We start from the raw sequence: 20,728 nt of genomic DNA on the forward strand, positions 1-20,728 counted from the left end.
ATTTTAACAGTTTAGAAATAAAAAAAATACCATTGATATTTTGTTTGTTTAAAAATTATATATGCATTAACGTGTGTTTGAAGTTACTGTGCACACGACATATACTAGCATGACACGCAATATATCAAAGAATGACACACAATGAAACAACCGAATAGCTTTTGACATCCTTGTAATACCCTTATTTCTCAATTCTAATAAGTATCTAATCGTTTTCAGATTCGGTTGAAATCCCTTCCTCCCTAGACACAGCTAAAGCCATCAAAAGGCTTGAGAGAAAGAAACTCTAACTCCAATATTTGTTTAGTAGATATATCATAAAATTGCAGTCAGGATTATATGGATGTCGTTGTACCAATTATCAACACTGAAATAAACCAATTGCTCTAGGCATTCCCTTTACACGTATCCCCCAAGTATGACTACGTTTAACACTGGAATGTAACAAATGCATTTTTCTTGTGCATTGTAAATTATTAATTATATGAATTGTTACTGCTTTCTTGAACTCCTCAAAGATTCATCTGTCATATGTTCCTTAAAAACCCAAAGAACTAAATACCCAAAAAAGAAAAAAACAGTGAAACAATCCACACAAAACCCTACCGCAAACAAATAAGAATATTTCTCACTAAATAACAACAACAAAGCACCGAACCCACACCAACGGACGACCTACTGGAAAAAAAAAACCCAAAATTCTCAACAGAAATCACTACCAACAACAGGAAAAAAAAACAAATATGTGCCATATACAACGAAGCATAACATCAAAACACCAAAAAACAAACACGAATGGAAAAAGAAAAAATCAACACAAACAGAAAAAAAAAAAAGCAATGGACGAGAAGCCTACCTCGATCTGCCACCCTAGCAGACCTCTCCAGTCGAAGCTGAGACCCGCCACCCTCTGCCATCGCTGAACCGACCGCCGAGATATATCTACCACGCTCCACACCGCCGAGAAAATCGCCACACACCGCCGAAGGGAAAGACGCACTCAACCAACGAACCTGCTCTCCAAAATGAAGAAGAAAACGAAGAGTCGACAATTGTCTCCAATAGGAATGCGAAGAATCTGCCATCCAAAATTTAAATCACGAGACAAAGACAAAACTACCCTCCAACCCTGCTGCATTACCGAAAGTTGCCTAATTAAATAAAATAACTAATTAAAAAATCACTAAATCTACACCATTAATTTCTAGAAATTAATGGCTAAAATGAGTCCTAATTGTTGGAAAAGTGCCCGTTGGCCTTTAGCTCCTAACCGGTTGGAGTTTTGCAGGAAATCTATAAACAGAGAATAGAGGCAAGGAGGATGGGAGAGCATTCTTATTCATTATCATTGTATCTTTACAAGTGGGAAAACCCCAATATATAATGTACAAATAATAATAACAATACTAAGTATGGTGACCGTTACAACGGTTACACAAATAATGGCCACATAAATATATTTATTATAACACTCCCCCTTGGACATTATTCGTTCACGATCTTGCCTAGTTTAAAAATTTGCTATGAAAACCCTGTGGGAAAAACCTAGACATAAAAAAGAGTACAATGTATATGAATGGTATATTCAAATACTTTCATGCCTTGTTAAAAACTTCACTAGGAAAACCACGTGGGAAAAACCTAGTTGAAGAAAAGAGTACATGATATATATTGTCCTGGTTGCCTCATTAAAAACCTTACACTAAGAAAACCCAGTGGGACAAAACTTAGTTAAGGAAAAGAGTACAACCATAACTTTTTGCGTTTAATCTTCAGGATTTGTAAAAGTTGGTGGTCTTCTAGACCAATAATTTATGTGTATGTTGTTGCTCCCCCTGAAGACAACAACCTTCCTGATTGCCTCATTAAAAACCTTAACTTAAGAAAACTCGGTGGGAAAAACTTAGTTAAGGGAAAAAGAGTACAATCATAAGCCTTCAGGGCATAATCTTCAGGATTTCGAGGTTCGTCTATTTAAGTATTTATTTGCAACTTTCTCCTCGTTTATTATATTATACTCATGTCTTGTTAAAAAAAAAAATCACACTAGAAAAACCCAATGGGAAAAACTAGTGAGGAAAAGAATACATGGTATATAGGTTGCAAAAGAGTACAATTGTTGGTCCATTTAAGAACCCACCCAATCTTCAGGATTGATTTAAGTAAATGTAGTCCAACATCTCCTCCTGAAGATAACAATCTTCGATTTCTACATTGCTTAAAGTAGAATAATTGTTTCAAAAGGAGCGTAGAGGAGATGATATGGCAATCTTCAGGATTGTCACTATAAATTAATATTTTATACAATGTTTCTCGTGACTCTTCTGGGTTTATGTGGGTTGAATATAGCCAATATTCTTTAACCATACCCACTTAAACCATGCTTTTATTATCCTCTCATAAGGTAGTGAAGGTAGAACATGTATAACCAAGTGATCTATGAGAAACAAACATTGGTTTATCGCATATCTTTGCTAGAGGATATTTGGAGCACTAGGAGTTATAAGTGATTTCATTATAAGGACAATGTCAGTTCTAATACGATCACGGAACTTCTGGTTCTTCCATAATGTTCCAATAATAATGAAGTAATGGACTTTAAGTCCCTGAATGTCCTCATTATCATTTTTGAGCCTAAACGGTTCATTATCTTCTTCAAGAGATATAACTGTTAGTGTGACAAGTCAATCATACATATCCATATGAAATCCTTCTAAAAATAGATTGATTGGTGTATAAATTCCTTTCAAGGAAATACTCGATCTGCAGGTCGAGGTGATAATTGGTTTACCAAGTCTTTCCATTTCTAAAATTTGTTTTTGGAGCTAATACCATTATGCTCTTTATGATTCAATAAGTACTACTGTATATTTTGATTTTTATATTTTCCTACTTCAGGAGGAAATTACTCAGTTAATTGTTTTACTATTAAGTAAAGGCTTTGTATTTCAACAACAAACATTTTGTAATTATAAATCCATCAAGGATCAAATTTAGTAATATTATGCTCATTTACAATTCAATAAAGAACAGTAGTACTTATGGTACATATTATCCCTTCTAAATGAGGGTAATAACTCCATTCGTAATCCTTTAACGAATTCATAATGACACATAATTCTTTCTTAAAAAAGGAGAATTACTCAGTCAATTATGATCTGTGCTAAGGTCATATAAAGACCATACCGTCCAGTGACCTTATTGTCATATGGTCAAGACGTTTATTAGCTGCATATCTAAGTTTATTCTGCCATTTTTCTTGTATAGCGGAACTTAATGTCATCGTACATGGGAGATTTGATCAAGGGTTTCTGCATGAACCCATGTGTTACAAGCACTCGCTATTATACCACATCATCTCTTTCGTAAAAACAACCATTTGTAACCAACAGGGTTAACATTCAATGGTGTACATTTTATCAAGAGAATTTAGCGAGTCGAGCTATGCCTTTACTTACTCCTTTAAATATTAAATAATGAGGATGCTTCTGGCACCTCACCTGGATCCAGTTTATTTAAATGAGTAATTATATAGGCGTGTGTTGTCGACAACTATATAATTTTCTCCCAAGATCATAACAATTTTTAATCAGATAGTTGACATTTCCCAAGTATTAAGATCTGATTGTTCCGCATCCCTAGTATTATGTTTGTTTGGTGCACCTTACTAGGGTCATTGTCTTCTGGACAGATGTCTTTAGGACATGATTCCTTTTTAGGACAAGAGTGACAATGCTTCTTTGCTAGCATTATGTTTCATATCTCTTAAACCGATAGATCTCCTACACTTCTAGTGTCAAGGAGTATTGAAATAAATATATTTGGTCCAATTTGGGGATTATCTATGGGACCTTGTCACTCTTTTCTGATCAACATGATCAGTGTATATATACGTTATCGGTATATATATTTGGCAGTTTATTTGCTAATATTGCAAATAGATTATCTTCTGAACTTCTAGTTCAGTTTTACTAGTACGTGGATTATAATGAAGATCATTCCATTTCATGGGATTTCTCGACATTTAAATTTAGGTATATCTCCCCCTAATGTCGTGAAACAGATCTTCAGTATGCAGTAAGCGTATCTATTGACTCCCTATCATGGGCTCTATGTAAACAGAAGAAGTGCCATAATCATAGCCCATAAAGATACGCAATGGTGGTTATAATAATTGGACTGCACCCTAAGAATAGTTACGCAGATTGGGAAATGGTTTACACGTACAAGGGTGATGGGGGATTTGATATTGATATGCAGTGAGAGAGATTTGAATTAAAATATATCAAGTATGATGTCCCCAAAACATCAATACCTGTGTGGGTCTTATCATAACTTTTTGGCACACTAAATGATAATCATAAGTACGGTATGATTCCTCAAAAGTGCCAAATAGCTTTAATAAAACTAAAGCAATGAGTATCAAATGACATATCGTATAAGAGGATATGGATAATTTGGTTGGACCTAGATGCATACAACATCGGGATATCTTAATAAATTTGTAAGTTCTTATTCCTCTTCTTACTACCAGGATGATCTTACTGATGATCATTCATATCGGGATGGACTATCACCATTAAGGGATAGTGATCTTCAGTTGTACATAGATCATGTATCCGTTCAAGATAGGAAGGATCTTGCAACAAAATTACTATTGTAATTTATAGAGGAGTAACATATCACTTCGGGGATAGATATAAATTTGGGGTTATGATAAGGTATTTTCACGCATTATTATTTGACATAATGACACTTTAAACTAGTAGAGTAAAAGTGGGGCTCGACCGGGGCTCACAAAAGGAACCTTATCAACAATGGTAGAGGTTTGTATATAAAGATTATACCGAAGGGAACATCACTAAAACGATATTGAATGAAAAGGTATGTTTATCAATATCAGCAACAAGAGCATTTGCTTCAGGCAAATTACTTGGTTGGATTCAACATTGTGATGTGTTGTTATGTCTCAACAAATGGCTTCGGGGTGTGGTATGCACGAGAGCAGTACCTTTTACACCAACATCCGAAGCATTCTTGCTGTTAGGCCAGAGTTATATATAAATGAGGTTGCCCTCGACTAGTTGGAAATGAGGTTGCCTCTCGACTAGTTGGATAACTTAAGTTTGGGACACAATTGTGTGAATAGTTGATGTATATTCAGACACTGACTTAAAATCCTTAAAGCTTGAAGTCAGTCAAATTGTGTCTTTAGAAAAGGAATCCTTCAGGGATTTCTAGAAGGCATAATTTTTATTACAAGGGTAAATTAAGTTTTAGCAACAACAATTGCAGCCGAATAAAACCCTGTCATGTTTTGTGGTATGAGAGTTAATTTACCAATCCTTGTCAATATATTCTAGAAACGCACGTCATGGCCTATAATTATGATCAACGAGGATATTATGATGAGACAACCCTAATTCAGAACCAATAATTTTAAGAAATAACGCTTTGGCGTTATTAGACTTAATAAAAGACCATTTACCAAACGATTTTTGATAAAATTGAAGATCGATATAGGTCATTATTTATAGGCTTGAAATATTAGTATGAATTATGATCCAAAACTAATAATAAGGGCCCCCCAAAAAAAAAAGGAAGATCTGACTTGGGGCGGGAAGCCCATAAAAAGAAGTCCATAAATCATAAATATAGCAAATAGGACCATAATATCATTTAAAAGCCCAAAGAAATAGGAAGGTTTATTCAGGCTTAAAAATGACCCAAATATCAAACTCAAGCCCAAGTACAATTAGGGCCTGTTTTGTTTAGACCATGACTGGTCATATAAGCCCAAAGCCCTTCTATAGATTAAAACATACATATGCAAACAGCATACATAAGCCCATTAAACTGGTGAAATAAGGGTAAAAAAAGGGTGGAATAGTTGGATCAAAAGCCCAAAAACTCAAATAAAATAAAGAAAAGGGGTAAAACCCTATTCTTAAAAAAAACGTTCTGCAATTTGGAAAAAGTAGAGGCGAGCATGAAGACTGAGACCAGAGCTCGCCGCAAGAAAAAGGGGGAAGATCGACGCACGTAGCCGCCCTTGCGATCACTGCCCGACTTCGTAAATCACCGCTTCACGTTCGCGAACTGCGATCGACAAAAAAAATAGAGGTGACCGGCGACAAAAACAGAGCCGAACAGATGGAGAGAAAAGGTGCATTACTGGCCTATCCACCGGACTAGGTCGCAGGACCGCTCGACGGCGGCGTGCCGATCCCCCATTAACGCGAACCTCCGTCGGAGCTACACCAACCCAGGGCGTAGATCGGGGAGAAGAAGAAAAAAAAATGAAGGTCGCCGATCGGAGTCACGGTGCTCCGTCGTCCGCCAGAATGTAGATCGGAGGAAAAAAACGACAGATACGGCCAGCGGCATCCGCACAAAAAAAGGTTCGAATGATATTTTTCGAAAAAGAATTCCAGAGTACAATACTAATATCGGTTTATGTCCAGAAGTGATTTTGATTGATATTTGTAATAGAGCAAAAGCAAGCCACCAACAGTACCCAGTAGTTGCTGTTTATGGACCAAGAAAGACTTCGACAAATTCTTAGTAATCTGACTATGTTTACAATGCCTATACAAAGATATGATCTAGTTTTAACTGTAAACCTTGCATACCAAGAAAAAAAAATTTCCGTTTATCGGAAATCGTCAACCATCAATAAATATTGCAAGAAATATTATATGCATATATTTGATCATACGAAGTGCATATTTGAGAGAAAAAAGTAATTGTACCGTTCACCGTAGTAGTTGAGCGTGCTTCACAGATTCAGAAAAGCATACATATGTAATTGTAGGCATAAAAACTTATAAAATTACCGTTCCCCACGGTATATTTGAGCGTGCTGATAACGTGTTGAAAAAGTGCCCGTTGGCCTTTAGCTCCTAATCGGTTGGAGTTTTGCAGGAAATTAAACGGAGAATAGAGGCAAGGAGAATGGGAGAGCATTCTTATTCATTATTATTGTATCTTTACAAGTGGGAAAACCCGAATATATAATGTACAAGTAATAATAACAATACTAAGTATGGTGACCGTTACAACGGTTACACAAATAATGGCCACATAAATATATTTATTATAACACTAATAATCCTCAATAATCTAATAGCCCTCACCTGAATACAATTCTATATATATATATATATGGGGGTTGGATCCTGTGAGACCATCCTATTAGATGAGATCATGAGATCTCATCTCAACCATCTAAAAAAAATGTTATTAATGGATACGATTGATTTTAAAATATCAATTATTTTAGAATAGAATTAATACAAAAGGGTGGAATTGTAAATTGGTTATGCTCTTTCATTATGGAAATGAATGGAATATAATATTTTTCATATTTAAAAGGATACTACCCATGGTATTAAAAGATTCCTTAATTTTTATCGGTTATTTCTTAAAAATAAAATCATGCGTTGAAGAAATAAAGGAATTCAACAATCCTAAGGCCACACATAGTAGAAGACCTTGCCGGTAAGTACAGTCGGAACTTTTTATTTGTTTATGCTACGCAGGTGTGTGCGTGAGTGATGTTAGGCGTGTGCAAAAGGCTGTGTGTATATGTTTCGTGAATGTGGACATCTTTTTAGTGAGTGTGCAACCGATGTTTGTGGTTTGCCGCAACTGTGAATTTGACATGGGTAGTGTGTGCTATATACTGAGAAGGCAATAAAGGATTTTGCATGTTTTCTTTAACATGGTTCTTTAAATTATTATGTCATCCGTATGTGTGTGCATTATGTATGTAAAAGTCTGAGTGTTGTGCGCACAAGCGACGTTAGGCGTGTGCAAAAGTCCAATTGCATGTGTCTTGAATGTGGAACCTTTTTGGCACGTGTGCACCTGGTCTTGATGGTTTGTGTAACTGTGAGTGAGTATACTAGATGCATAATGGGAGTGTGTGTCTTAAGTAATTGCAGTGGGGGGCGCAAATGTTCATTCCGGGTTTACGAAATATGTTACCACACATACACGACCAACCGCGTTTATTTCTTGAGAACAATGTGCATTTGGCCTGGGTAGTGTGTGTAAAATTATGTGCATTGTCTACATAAATGCACACAAACTATTCTAAGGAAGATTGTGTGCATTGCGCATATATATATATATATTTATTTATAAATGAAGAGTGACTCTCTTGTCAGTCCATTTCACGGATCCTTATCCGTGATATGGGTCAAGTCAGTATAGAAATGTAATACTTAAACTAAAAAAATTAATTAGTTAATTACCAATTTGGTCCCTTGACTATTGGGATTTCACCACTTTGGTCATCGACAATTTTTCTTGCTCAATCAAGTCCTCGACTTTGAAAAAATTAACCAATTTGGTCCTCCGTTTATTTTGGCGTTAAATAGCCGTTAAATCAAGACCAAATTGGTAATTTCGCTATAGTCAAGGGACCATTTCGTTAATTAATTTTGACTGAAATGGTCCCTTGACTATAGTGAAAATTACCAATTTGGTCCCGATTTAACGGATATCAAATGATAAAATAAATGGAGGACCAAATTGGTTAATTTTTTCAAAGTCGAGGATTTAATTGGGCAAGAAAAATTGTCGAGGACCAAAGTGGTGAAATCCCAATAGTCGAGAGACCAAATCGGTAATTAACTCAAAAATTAATACTAATAAAGAACAAAGTGTTTGTTACTAATAAAGAACAAACTGACACAGATATTTGTTAGCCAAAAGTTAAATGCGGAAATGTAAATGGCAGAACATAAAGATATAGCACAAAAGGCAACTAATTAAAAATACAGAGTAATATATTAACATTGCCAACAACCAATTAATGCATAAGAACCAAATGATGAGATAATCAGAGTCACCATATTTAAGTAATAAACTGTATGTACCTGCTCCATTTCTGTTGGACCGTTGTTTTGTTCAGTGACACTATCTCCATGCTCACTATTAGCTTGATTCTCACCATCTGTACCCATTTTATCTTCTTTAGCATCATCCTTCTTGAAGCTAGTATCATAATCACCAATGATGAGATCTGCAGGAAGCTGGCCAGACTTTAAAGCCTACAAAAGTTTTAAATGATTACTAACTTGTCTAAACTGTAGAAAGCACAAGGCTTAAAATAAGAGATAAAAACAAAAATCTTTCGCACCTACTCAAGCCTTGCAACCTCTTCAAGAGTTTGTGAATTTACAATGGCAACTTGCATATAAAGTTTTTACCAAACTAGTTGAAATATCATGTCAATGAGAAATGATAGGAAAATGACTGGCTGCAAAATTATTTTTAAAAATACAGAGTATTAAGATAGATGATGCCCTCTCTTTTTTTTTTCTTTTTTTTTTTTTTCCTTTTTTCCTTTTTTCCTTTTTTTGGAAAAGGATTGGTGCAGTAAATAGTGTTGGAAAATGAACATCATACACCATTAACACACACATAGCATAGTAAGGAACACGAGATGCAAATAGATTATTGCATTAAAAGACATGGGTGCATGTACTCAAATGAACATCCACCAACCATATACATACAAAGTATTTCGAATGGACTTTCAATTAAAATAAGCAAACTCTTATAGACAAAGCAGTTAACTGTACCTTAATCACAATTGCGCAAACTCTGGTGTAGGTGCAATTGCGCAAAGACTTTCAATTAAAATAAGCAAACTCTAGTGTAGGTATAATTGCGCAAAGACTTCAACTTGTGTATGACATGCAAGCAGTCATGGGGTTTCTTAGTGATATTATTATCAAGTAGACTTAGGAACTGCAGCTTCTGGAGTGATGGCAACGGATCAGTTTCAGCCAAATTAGTGAGCCTGTTGTTAGTAAGAACTAAGGTATGCAATTTCGGCAAAAACACTGCAATACCCCATATTTAGGTAAAGATTTCCATAAGTAAACTTTCTTATGGAACTGCATCTACATTAGATGTTGTTCTCGGCTTCTCACCCTAATGCTATCACTATATGAAAGTATATCCAGTTTTACTATACTCTTCCTATCACCAAAGTTTAATATGCTCACTAAATCCAAACACCTTTTCAATTGATTTGAGGGAAGAAAAAGGCACTAATAAAATGCTCAAGGTGATCAACTCATCACACAAACACATAAATAATAGCAACAAATTTCAATGGCTACACAATCTCATTTTGATAATTCCACTAAACATACACTGTGATATCAATTAAAGAAAATAATTAAACTAATCAACCAAACACTATGATATCAATATTTTAGAGCTTTGGTTAAAAATATGATATTTTATTGTCTATCTCAAATAATTGTTTCATGATGATGATTAGGGTACCCAACATACAATGTCGTATGGAGTGATCTTATCACTATTTGTATCTATCAATCATGCTTTCTAAAAATTGAGTATCAATTCAGATACACGTCATATATTCTTTTAGATAATTAAAATATCACATGGTGATATATAAATGCACACAATTGCCAATATAAGATAATTATAAAATATCTTCTGTGAGAAAAACACTTATCTCGCATCTTCAGTATGTTTGTCTGACAATTATATGGCCATCACTGGTCGTTATATGATGTTGGTAATTGCCAAAGTCGCTTTTTCACAAATTTCAAATTGGCAGGGATAGCAAAAAATATCACATATTTGTATTAGATAAAATTGCAATTAATCAAAATTAGGCAATGTGAAAAAAAAAACATAAAGACCTTGCCTTCTTAACATAATCGATATTCCAATATTAATAATGGAATTATGGCAATAATGGGCCATAAACCCATGTATGCAATAAATAGGCAGAAATAGCCCCATTGAGAATAAATTTTTTTTTTTATCTATGACATATATTATCCCCATTTCTTATCACAATGTGACTTTGTTTTTTTGAAAGCAAACCAAATGGTGTATACTTATAATAAGACTAAAAAAAAGTCAGGATGGACAGAATCTCAAAATAACAAAGAGGTCTGAGCATGAGCCGAAACTGCTAGTGTATGAGCTATTACATTGCAAGACCTCGAGACAAAATTGGAATAACAACGAATAAATGAAGACATTAAAGCTCTACAACTATCAACCGAAAAGCTGAGATATGAGAGGAGATTAACTTGCACAACAGACAACTAGCGGTGAAGATTCGAGCAATCCGTGTAAATCTGAACTGAAAGAAAACTACGATCCTTGAGCCAAGATAAAGCCTCTTTGCAAACCAACGATTCAACCATAAGCGTGGAGAAACAACTCGTGAGATGACCGTTCGTAGCAGCCACAAATAGGCCCTCCGATGAGAAGATGACTGCTCCGTACGCTGCCTGCTTTGTCGTGGGGTTGAAACTAGCATCAAAATAGCACTTGGGGAGTTGTGACACCACTGCCTCATGCTGGGAGAGAGTAGGCTGCTGCCTGGAGTGCTCCTGCCCATGCACCTACCGCCATGAAGAAATCGCATGTGATGCTGTAAGCCATACACGCGATAGGCGCGGAAGTGCCACGTCCCAAACCACCATATTCCGTGCGTTCCGAATATGCTGCAAAACAGCCACAACCAGCTCAACAAACTCTGGAGATAAACAATTCATTACTACACTAAACCACAAAGGGAAATGGGTGTGAACCGCACTAGGCAATGGTAAGGGTATGTGGGACTCATGCCAAACTAATTGGGAAAAATCACACAAGTATAGTGCATGCATAACATCCTCATGACCAAGACCACACATAGGGCACATAGGATCTATATCTACCATCTTTTCAATCAAATTTGAGATGGTAGGAAGGATTTCATCAGAGCTCTCCACAAAAAAGTCTTCCACTTTGGTGGGACCTTGATTTTCCACACAGAAATCCATTTATCTAAGCCAGCTTGCAACTCAAAATCTCCTACCATGATCCTGTAACCACTCTTTACTGTGTAGTATCCCCTTATGTCCCTAGGCTAATACCAAGAATCCATATAGGATGGGCTAACAGGAACCCTGGCTATGCGGTCAACATCTGCAGCACAAAATAAATCACTAAGGATAGACATGTCCCACGTTCCAGAAGTTCTATTAATCAGCCCCGAAACCTTAGAGCCATGCAAAGCCCGATGCATAGGAGTCTGAACCATTGGGTTTGGCTCATTAGGCAACCATGGGTGGCCCCAAATCAAAGTAGTAGTCCCATCACCAATTTTACGCCTTATGCCACCACACACTAGATCATGAGCAGCCATGATACTTCAGCAATAGAAACTTGGACAATGACCCACAAAAGCATCAATAAAAGAAGAGTTTGGAAAATACCTGGCCTTATAGACTCTAGCCACCAAAGAATGAGGGTTAGTTAGAAACCGCCAGGCTTGCTTACCCAGCATTGCCAGATTAACCTCTCAAGAGCCAAACATAATGAATCAGGTAATAAGAACACACTCATAGAAAAAGTAGGCATTGCCTGTGCCACACTTCTCAAGAGAATCTCCCTACCAGCCTGAGACAGGAACTTCTTATTCCAGGAACCCACTCGCTGTCTAAACTTGTCCTCAATATAAGAAAATACAAGTTTCTTATTTTTCCCCACGAAAGAAGGTAACCCCAAATATTTTTCAAAATTGCTCGCCCGTGAAACCCCTAGAACCTGTGCCACTTCCTCCCTACTAGACTCCATTGTATTCCTACTAAAACAGACACTTGATTTTTGGAAATTAACTGCCTGACCAGAAAATCCCTCATAAACAAATAGGCAATGCTTAGTGACAACAGGCTATCATCAGCAAAGAATAAATGAGAAATAGGGGGAGCACGTCTAGCCACTTTACAACCATGGATAGAACCATTAACCTGAGACTGTTGCAACAACAAAGATAACCCTTCTGCACAGATAATAAACAAGTAGGGAGAAAGGAGATCATCCTGTCTCAAACCACGGGTGGGAAGAACTTGGCCACCATTCTCACCATTAACAAGGATATTATAGGACACAGAGGTAACACAAATCATAATCAAATCAACCCACCAAGGGGCAAACGCCAGCGCCAACAGCATTCCCCGCAAGAAGGACCACTCCATACGATCATATGCCTTAGCCATATCCAACTTTAATGCACCCCAACCAACCAAACCACACTGCTTTATATTTAAAAAATGACCCACCTCTGCAGCTACTAAATTGTTGTCCATTTTAAGCCTATCAGGAATAAACGCGCTTTGGGATTCAGAGATTAGACCACCCAACATAGACTTCATCCTATTAGAAATCATCTTTGCCATTATCTTATAGACAACATTACACAAAGTAATATGCCTAAGATCAAACACTGATTCGGGGGCTACCTTCTTAGGTATTAGGACAACATTGGTATCATTTATACCATCAGCGAAAGAGCAAGAATAGAGACAATTTAACATAAAATCCAAGACATCCCTTCCCACCAAGGATGACAAATTGGAGCGAATTAGTGTTGGCATTTAGGAGGTTAAAAGACAAGAGTTGCAAGGATTACTAAGGAACACTTGGGTCATAGATTTGGGGGTTGCAAGGGTGTATTTAAACTAAACAAACTGAAAAGAACAAAGAGGTGTGTGACTTAGTTTGTCCAAATGATTGATTATCCATAGGGAATGTGGAAATGAGTTTCGGCAATGAACTCGGGAGTCACGGTATGAATACCAAGTGACGTCACACTTGGACTCTCAATCCTCATTCGGTTGAGGCATTTTATCGAACACCATGCCTACCACTCCTCTCGGACCTTATCCTTTCGGATGGAGGGCGGAGATGTAGATGAGTTGGACTCGTGAGAGGCTGCTATCGCGCACACACTCACTTTCCTAGAGTCTACTATCTATCCCGGCCGGAAATAGAAGCAAAGCACAAAGAACTTCAACCACACAAGACTAAACCCACTCCATCATTTTCACATTCATATGACAAAATTCAAGCATTAATCATAGGATCTAACATGGGGCACACACACCCCTCAACTAATCTACTCAAGCATTATCAAATCAAAGATTAAACAAAGCAAAATAACCAAATCAATCGATTAAAGTTGCAATCTTTAAAGAACACAAGTTTTAGCAATATACCTAGGGATCAATGGAGCTACTCGATCTTTCTTTCATCCTTCATCTTGCTTCTTTAGTCTATGGAAATTCTATCTATCTAATCTACTCTAAAGAAAAGGAAAAGGATTTCCCCCAAAGGGGAGAAAACTCAAAGAACTTTATCTAAAGGGAATTGGGAATACCCTGAAAAACCTATAAAGGCCATATATATAGCCTCCGAAATCTTTCCCTAATTATTTCCGCGCTGTGTCGCGTCCACGCGCGTCACCACGCGTGTGGGTGTGCGTGGGAGCATTCCAGTATGCAACCACGCGTGCCAACACGCGTGTTGGTGTGCATGGTGAAGTTTGCTTCTGTTGTCTTCTTCTATGTTATAGCTCTCGACGATACGGTTCCTTAGCCACCTGCCTCGCCTCATTCGGACATTCCTAGCTCCGATTACGTCCGTTTTACTGAGGTGTCGCCGGAATGCCTTGCGAAATTTAAGATTTGTGCAAATTATATTGAAACACACATGATTAGTCCCTAGACCTATATGCAATGAAATTACCCTATCTTAGTATGTTTTTAGGCCTAATGGACATCTAACATAGCATATTTCACACCTAAATGACCCAAAAAACACAGCTACTTTTGGCACTTATCAAAGTTTCCACACTTTAACTTTGCTTGTCCTCAAGCAATTCACAATTAAACACTAATCATTTAAGTGCCAAAGGTAGCCGTGTTACTCAATCAATTAACTGGTCTATCAACTATAGGGTGTAGTCAACGGAGTGGGTGAAATAACGCACATTATCTACACAGAATGGTAACCACATGCCATACATCTAAGAATATACAAACGAAGCAAAACCCCTAAGGTCTCATTTGGACAATGCAACACACACACCCTTCATACAACCAAGCATGCAATCCAAGTTAGATTCACCTTAGATTTTATAAAGGCCTTTAAGTCGAGCCCCCTAGTGGGAACGATGTGCACACCTCAACCAACACTTTTCAACTAAATGCCAAAGCCCAACGAGTAAAATAAGTGAGGGTAGGGGCATGGACCGCTCATCGCCATGGCTTAGGCGATCTCTCTTTCTTCTCAACCCCCTCAGATCTCATTCTCGGGCGACCCGACTTCACATGAATCTCCATGTTTTTTTGAAGGTCAGTGCAATGGGTGCCTGAATCCAAGCGGGGCGGCTCACCTCCTCTCAATTTTCTCATCTCCTAGAATCTCTTTGGGACAACCGACTTCACGTGGATCTCCACGCTTATTTGAAGACGGTGCAATGGTTGCCCCATATCCTAGCAAGATGGCTACCCTCGGATCTTATATCTAGGAGTGGCTAAACATTTTTCTTAAGCCATTTTTTTTCAAACTTTCACCATTTCAACCCCTCATGCCTTTTACTTGGGAATCGGGATTTACTCACATTTCTCACCAAAGGCTCACCTTTTGCCCCATGCCTTACCAGGATTAGTTCAAATCCGGGCTTCGCTTTTACTTATCTTTCTAAAATTAAGGGGTGCACACTCCCACTTCGAGAGATCATTGACTAAGGTCTAAGCAAAATAAGAGGTGAATATCATGCAAGCATTCAAGAATTTAAAACTCATTTGGTCTAAGCAATTGCTTGGTAAAGAAGGGGTACTTCCCATGGATATTCAAAGAGAATTTTTTTTTATTTTTGGCATATGATTAACATTCTCCCTAGATAATGTGAACAATGACACATTCTCCAGATATCAAACACACCCATATGACAAGACCAATAAATCAATCAAGCAAACAAGACATTATAAGCACAACGTGCGTCCTTTCCACACTTTAAAACAAAAATCATCCTCGATGTTGCCTTGAGGATCAAGTGGAACAAAGGAACACGGTCATTCAAAATCAATCAAACCCTTTCCACACTTTAGAATTGGAAAACGAGGCATGAAAAGGTAGAAGGGATAAGAGGTTTACAACCAAGTAAGCATCCCTTCATTTCCACACTTTAAGCTTCCAACATCTCTTTTGCCTTCGTTCTCCAAGCTACATGAAACAATGTTAGCGCAAGAAGACAACCAATTGACGTGCAATGGCCTGAAGGGAGTTCTTTTATTCATAATGAAAACATAAACCCTAAAACAAGGTAAGTAATTAAAACAAAAACAATAAGAAAGATATGTAAATCAAGATAGGAGATGATTCTTGGAACGACCAAACCTTGGAGACTCATTAAAATTGGATGAAAATGAACATGATGCTCAACAAGTTGTCAGGACCTGTCCACGTGGACACCACGCGTGTGTGTCCACGTGGATCAGCACTAGAAAGGTTCCACGCCTATCACCACGCATGTGGGCAAGCGTGGACAACAGTACTGATCACTTTCTTCGTCTCCCGGCTTTTGCCTTCCGCTTTTGATCCGGTTTAGCTCAATTCGTCATGGCTTAGTACCAAAATCACCTGCAATGTTAGCTCAAACAAGGCTATTCTAAAAAGAAAATTGCTAATAAACGAAGGAAAAGAAAAAGTAAACAAGAAATAAAGTTCTAACATCTAAGGATAACGTTGGGAATGCCTCCCAAGCGCGCCATGGTTTAACGTCTCCTGGCCAGACGTGGTGTGCTCTATCCTTGGAAGCACACTGATTTTGGGACCTTACCAAGCGTCCCGTGAACCTTAGCTTCAAGGTATGCCCCAAGATGAGGAACATCCTTGAATTCCTACGCAAATAAAGGAAGAACAATATGCATTAATGAAAGAATTTTAGACTCAAACACCCTCCTTAATTCCTCTAGGATGGTGTGAACTTCCCTTATTTCCTCATTTTCTCTTTCACCCCAAAAGATCTTTTCATTTTTAGCATAGGGTTGATACTATATCTCCTCACTCCCAATTTCAATTTCAAATGTAGCCAAGTCTCTCCACTCAACTTCCTCAACTATGTCAAAAGTGAAAATCCCTTCATTTTCTACCATATCTTCCTCACATTCTCTTTTCTCATCTCCCCACTCTATTTGACTAGAAGAATCACCCACATCCTCACAAGAATAAAATGAAGTAGTATCCCCCTCACTCATCAACTCATTACTAAACAAGTCAAAGGATTCATCTTCCAAAAAGTTAAAGCAAGCATAATCATTAGCAAACAAGATAGAATCCTTACAATCATTAATCAATATATCACCATTTTCTACGGAATCATCCTCCCGAAATTTAAAGCAATCATAATCACATGTAATGGAAATATCAATGCAAAGGGAGTCATCCTTATGAGGAACACAATTATCATTATCAAATGAATCAACACTCCCACACTTATAAATATAATTATCATCAATAAAGCCTATGGAATCATCCTCCCGGAAATAAAAACGAGTAGTATCACAAACATATAGATCATTATTGCATTTCAAAAGGGAGTCATCCACACAAGTGTCAAAGGTGTTTTCAATAAGACCACAAGGATTTTCAAGAATATTAACGCAAGAAGGGTTAAGAATGTCACCACATGTTGGCTCTTCGTCTTCCCACACTACTTCGATATCCTCATCCTCACTATCCATCTTTACCTCATTTTGATCTTCCAATTCAAAAATTGGAACTTCTTCAAGCACCGGGGCATAACAATCCACTTTCTCTTCAACATTCACCTTCCTTCTAACATTTTGTTTTTCACTCTCTTGTACAATCCTTGAATTGGCTTCCAAAGTCGGGATATAATCTATGATAGTGGAGTTAGCCCGTGACCCATTAATATTCATGAGCTCCTCCATCATGGATAACATCTTCATTTCAACCTCTTCCAAAGGAAGCCCTTCCTCTCGGAGGGTAGCAAGATAATCTTTAAATTCGCTCTTGATTTTGGCTTTTAAATTAGCCGTATCCTCCTTGGCCATCCTCGTGAATGCTTCAATTTTTTCTTTTAGAATCTCAATTTCGTCCTTGGTCGGTGGGATATAATCACAAGGATTAGGTGGGGTAAAATATTGGTTGGAAGGTGGTGTTTCAAAGAAATGTGAAGCATTGTTTCCTACATTGAATGGTGATGGAGGTGGGTAGTGGGTGTTTGGGTGGGAATTGGGGAATAAATTTGGCTCGTGAGTATAGCTTGGGTTGATTTTTTTCATCATTTGTACAAGCTTACTCTCTATATTTTGAGATGTCTTTAGAGCTCAACGAGTCATTTTCTTGAAAATTGAGTGATTGTGAAGGGTAATTTTCTTGGAAAGGTGGAGGTGGTGTGTAACCCCTCGTCTTTCCGATAAGTCTAAGGGTCGGAAAATATATCTTTAGGCTATGACATTCATAAGATGATCTCCCGATATGTCAAGGGAATTTTTATACGGAGGTATAGTTGTCATTAAGCTGCGATCGTTCGTGCCGGTCACGAACCGTAAAATTTTCGAGGACGAATTTTCAGCTCGGATTTCCTTAGAAATTGATGATTAGGCATGTTATGACTAAGTATGAACTTCCTGCTTAGTTAAGTTGAAATTGGATGAGCTATAAGGGTCGAAATTTATTTCTGATCGTACACCGCGAAATTTCCGCAGTGTACCGAACCTAGCCCATTTTGGAGCTTTTGACTGGAATAAATTTGTGGTTTCGGAAATTATTCTTTCTGGATTATTTTCCACCGAAACTTTATCTGTTTGGACCACAACTGATATGTTGTGGAGATATTTTATTATTTTATTATTTTTTTTCCTAAAGCTTATCCCATAAGTTGGGATTAAATATAAAAGGAATTTTTTTCCCTTTTCTTCCCCAAATGCTGAAAAAAGAGAGAGAGAGGTGTGATCATCTTCCACCATTTTTTCTTCCAAAGTTCCATAGCCAAATCCTTCTAAACTTCCAATTTATTCGGTAAGTTTTCGATATTATTCGGTAGAAAGCTTTGTAATCCTTCCTAGGTTATGAATCTATGTTTAATTTCTTGATACATGATGTTATGGTGTTGATTTTGAATCTAGGTTTTAAGGTGAAAATTGGGGAAAGGATCCAAAATTGCTTCCTAAGGTGTTAGAAATCCTTTACAAGGTAAGGAATTCCCTTAAGTTGGTTTAGTCACTTGAAATTAGATAATTGATTATTTGGTTGAAACATGGTGTTTTGGAGCTTTGGGAATATTTTTGTATACATGTTCATAGCTTGGATATGCATGTATATGTTATATTTATGTCCATATAGGCTTATACTTGTGAAAATAGTGAAAAGAAATCAGGATAGATTCTGGCAGTAACTTCCGAGATTTATTGGGAAACATTGGTAAGGTATTTTAATCCTATTTTTTTTAGACATGTATTTCTATAAGTGTAGAACCCGCATATAAAATTTCATAATGATCGGAGTAGTGGAAGTATGGTTTTCGAATTTTTCCCAAAACTGGTCCAGGGAGAGACAGAATTCCGGACAGCACACTGCCAAGGGCAAAGATGGAATTTTCTGTATTTATTCGCGGATCAAAATGACCAAAACGTTTTATAGACATCAAGTACTATAAGTTGGGATCCTACCATAAAAATTTCAAGTGAAAAAGAGTTCGGGAACTATCTTTACCGGCTCAATCTTTCGGACTGCGCCAAGCTGAAATTTTCTGAATTACGCTTAGTATGATTATTGATGTGTTAATGATAATTGTGAGTGTGTGTAATATATATATGATGTGTGCGTGTGGTATATATATACTGTATATGTATGTGTGTGATATATTTATATATATGAAAATAGTATTACATATTTATATATATTGGATGTGTAGCATAACCTACGTATGTGTATATAAGTAATATATACATATTATATATGGTATGAGTATTAAGTATATATATATGTGGTATGTATATATATATACGTGTAATGTGTGTATTATAATATATGTACATATATGAGTATGTATGTATATTTAAATGGAGTGTTGTAATATGTATATATTTGGTATGTGTACCTTAAGTGAATATGCATAAATATGTGGAAAGTGTTAGGCTTATGTGGTATGCATATATACAAATGTGTAGTGTGATGATGGAAAATGTTTTGAGAAAGATGTTTTGAGAGACGAGACTTGTGAACCAAGTTGAGAATGGTAATTGTTTTCAAAATAGGGACTTGATTTTGTGGAAAATGTCCAAAAGAAGATGAGAAAGGAGGGGAAATGTTTTTAAAACCTTAGTTTCAAGAAGTTAAAGAGGACCTTGTCATTTATATTACCTCGGGCTATAGTACCGATGGTCTTCTTCAATATATGTACGGCAGTATACGCCAAGCCTCTACGTCACTTCGTCAGGCGTAGGGAGTTTCTGCGTCACTCAGTCAGGCGCAGGTTTTATTCATACGTAAAGCGAAATCTATTCGCCAAGTCTCTACGTCACTTCGTCAGGCGTAGGGAGTCTCTACGTCACTTCGTCAGGCGTAGGGAGGCTCTGCGTCACTCAGTCAGGCGCAGGGGAGTTTTCTATATCACTCAGTCAGGCGTAGGCCGTGGGGGTGTGCACACTTAAGTATAGATACTCATGTCATTTTCGGGTTGGTATCAGCTTTATGGACCTAGGTGGGGCCAAACTAGGGACCATAATGATGAACCTTCGTCCAAGGGATCACGAACGAGACTTGGGGCAGGACCGTAATCCCCATGTCCAGATCCGATTTCGGTCTAGTCAAAGAAATTTGTATCCTCAATAAGGTCTCTTGCTTCTAGTCAGAAACTAAG

The 20,728-nt window shown here is 37.3% G+C and overlaps 1 protein-coding gene across 1 annotated transcript; it reads right to left on the minus strand.

Annotated features, from left to right (window-relative positions):
• Window positions 1-11,920: 11,920 nt before the first annotated feature.
• LOC116033173 lies at window positions 11,921-13,232 on the minus strand. Its single transcript, XM_031275933.1, has 3 exons — window positions 12,804-13,232; window positions 12,353-12,726; window positions 11,921-12,203 (listed from the first exon to the last, which is right to left on the minus strand). Exons 1-3 carry the CDS (start codon window positions 13,230-13,232, stop codon window positions 11,921-11,923), a joined length of 1,086 nt encoding a protein of 361 aa, XP_031131793.1.
• Window positions 13,233-20,728: the final 7,496 nt, after the last annotated feature.

The sequence above is a fragment of the Ipomoea triloba genome, chromosome 10 (genome assembly GCF_003576645.1).
Source record: "Ipomoea triloba cultivar NCNSP0323 chromosome 10, ASM357664v1".
NCBI classification, from domain to species: domain Eukaryota; kingdom Viridiplantae; phylum Streptophyta; class Magnoliopsida; order Solanales; family Convolvulaceae; genus Ipomoea; species Ipomoea triloba.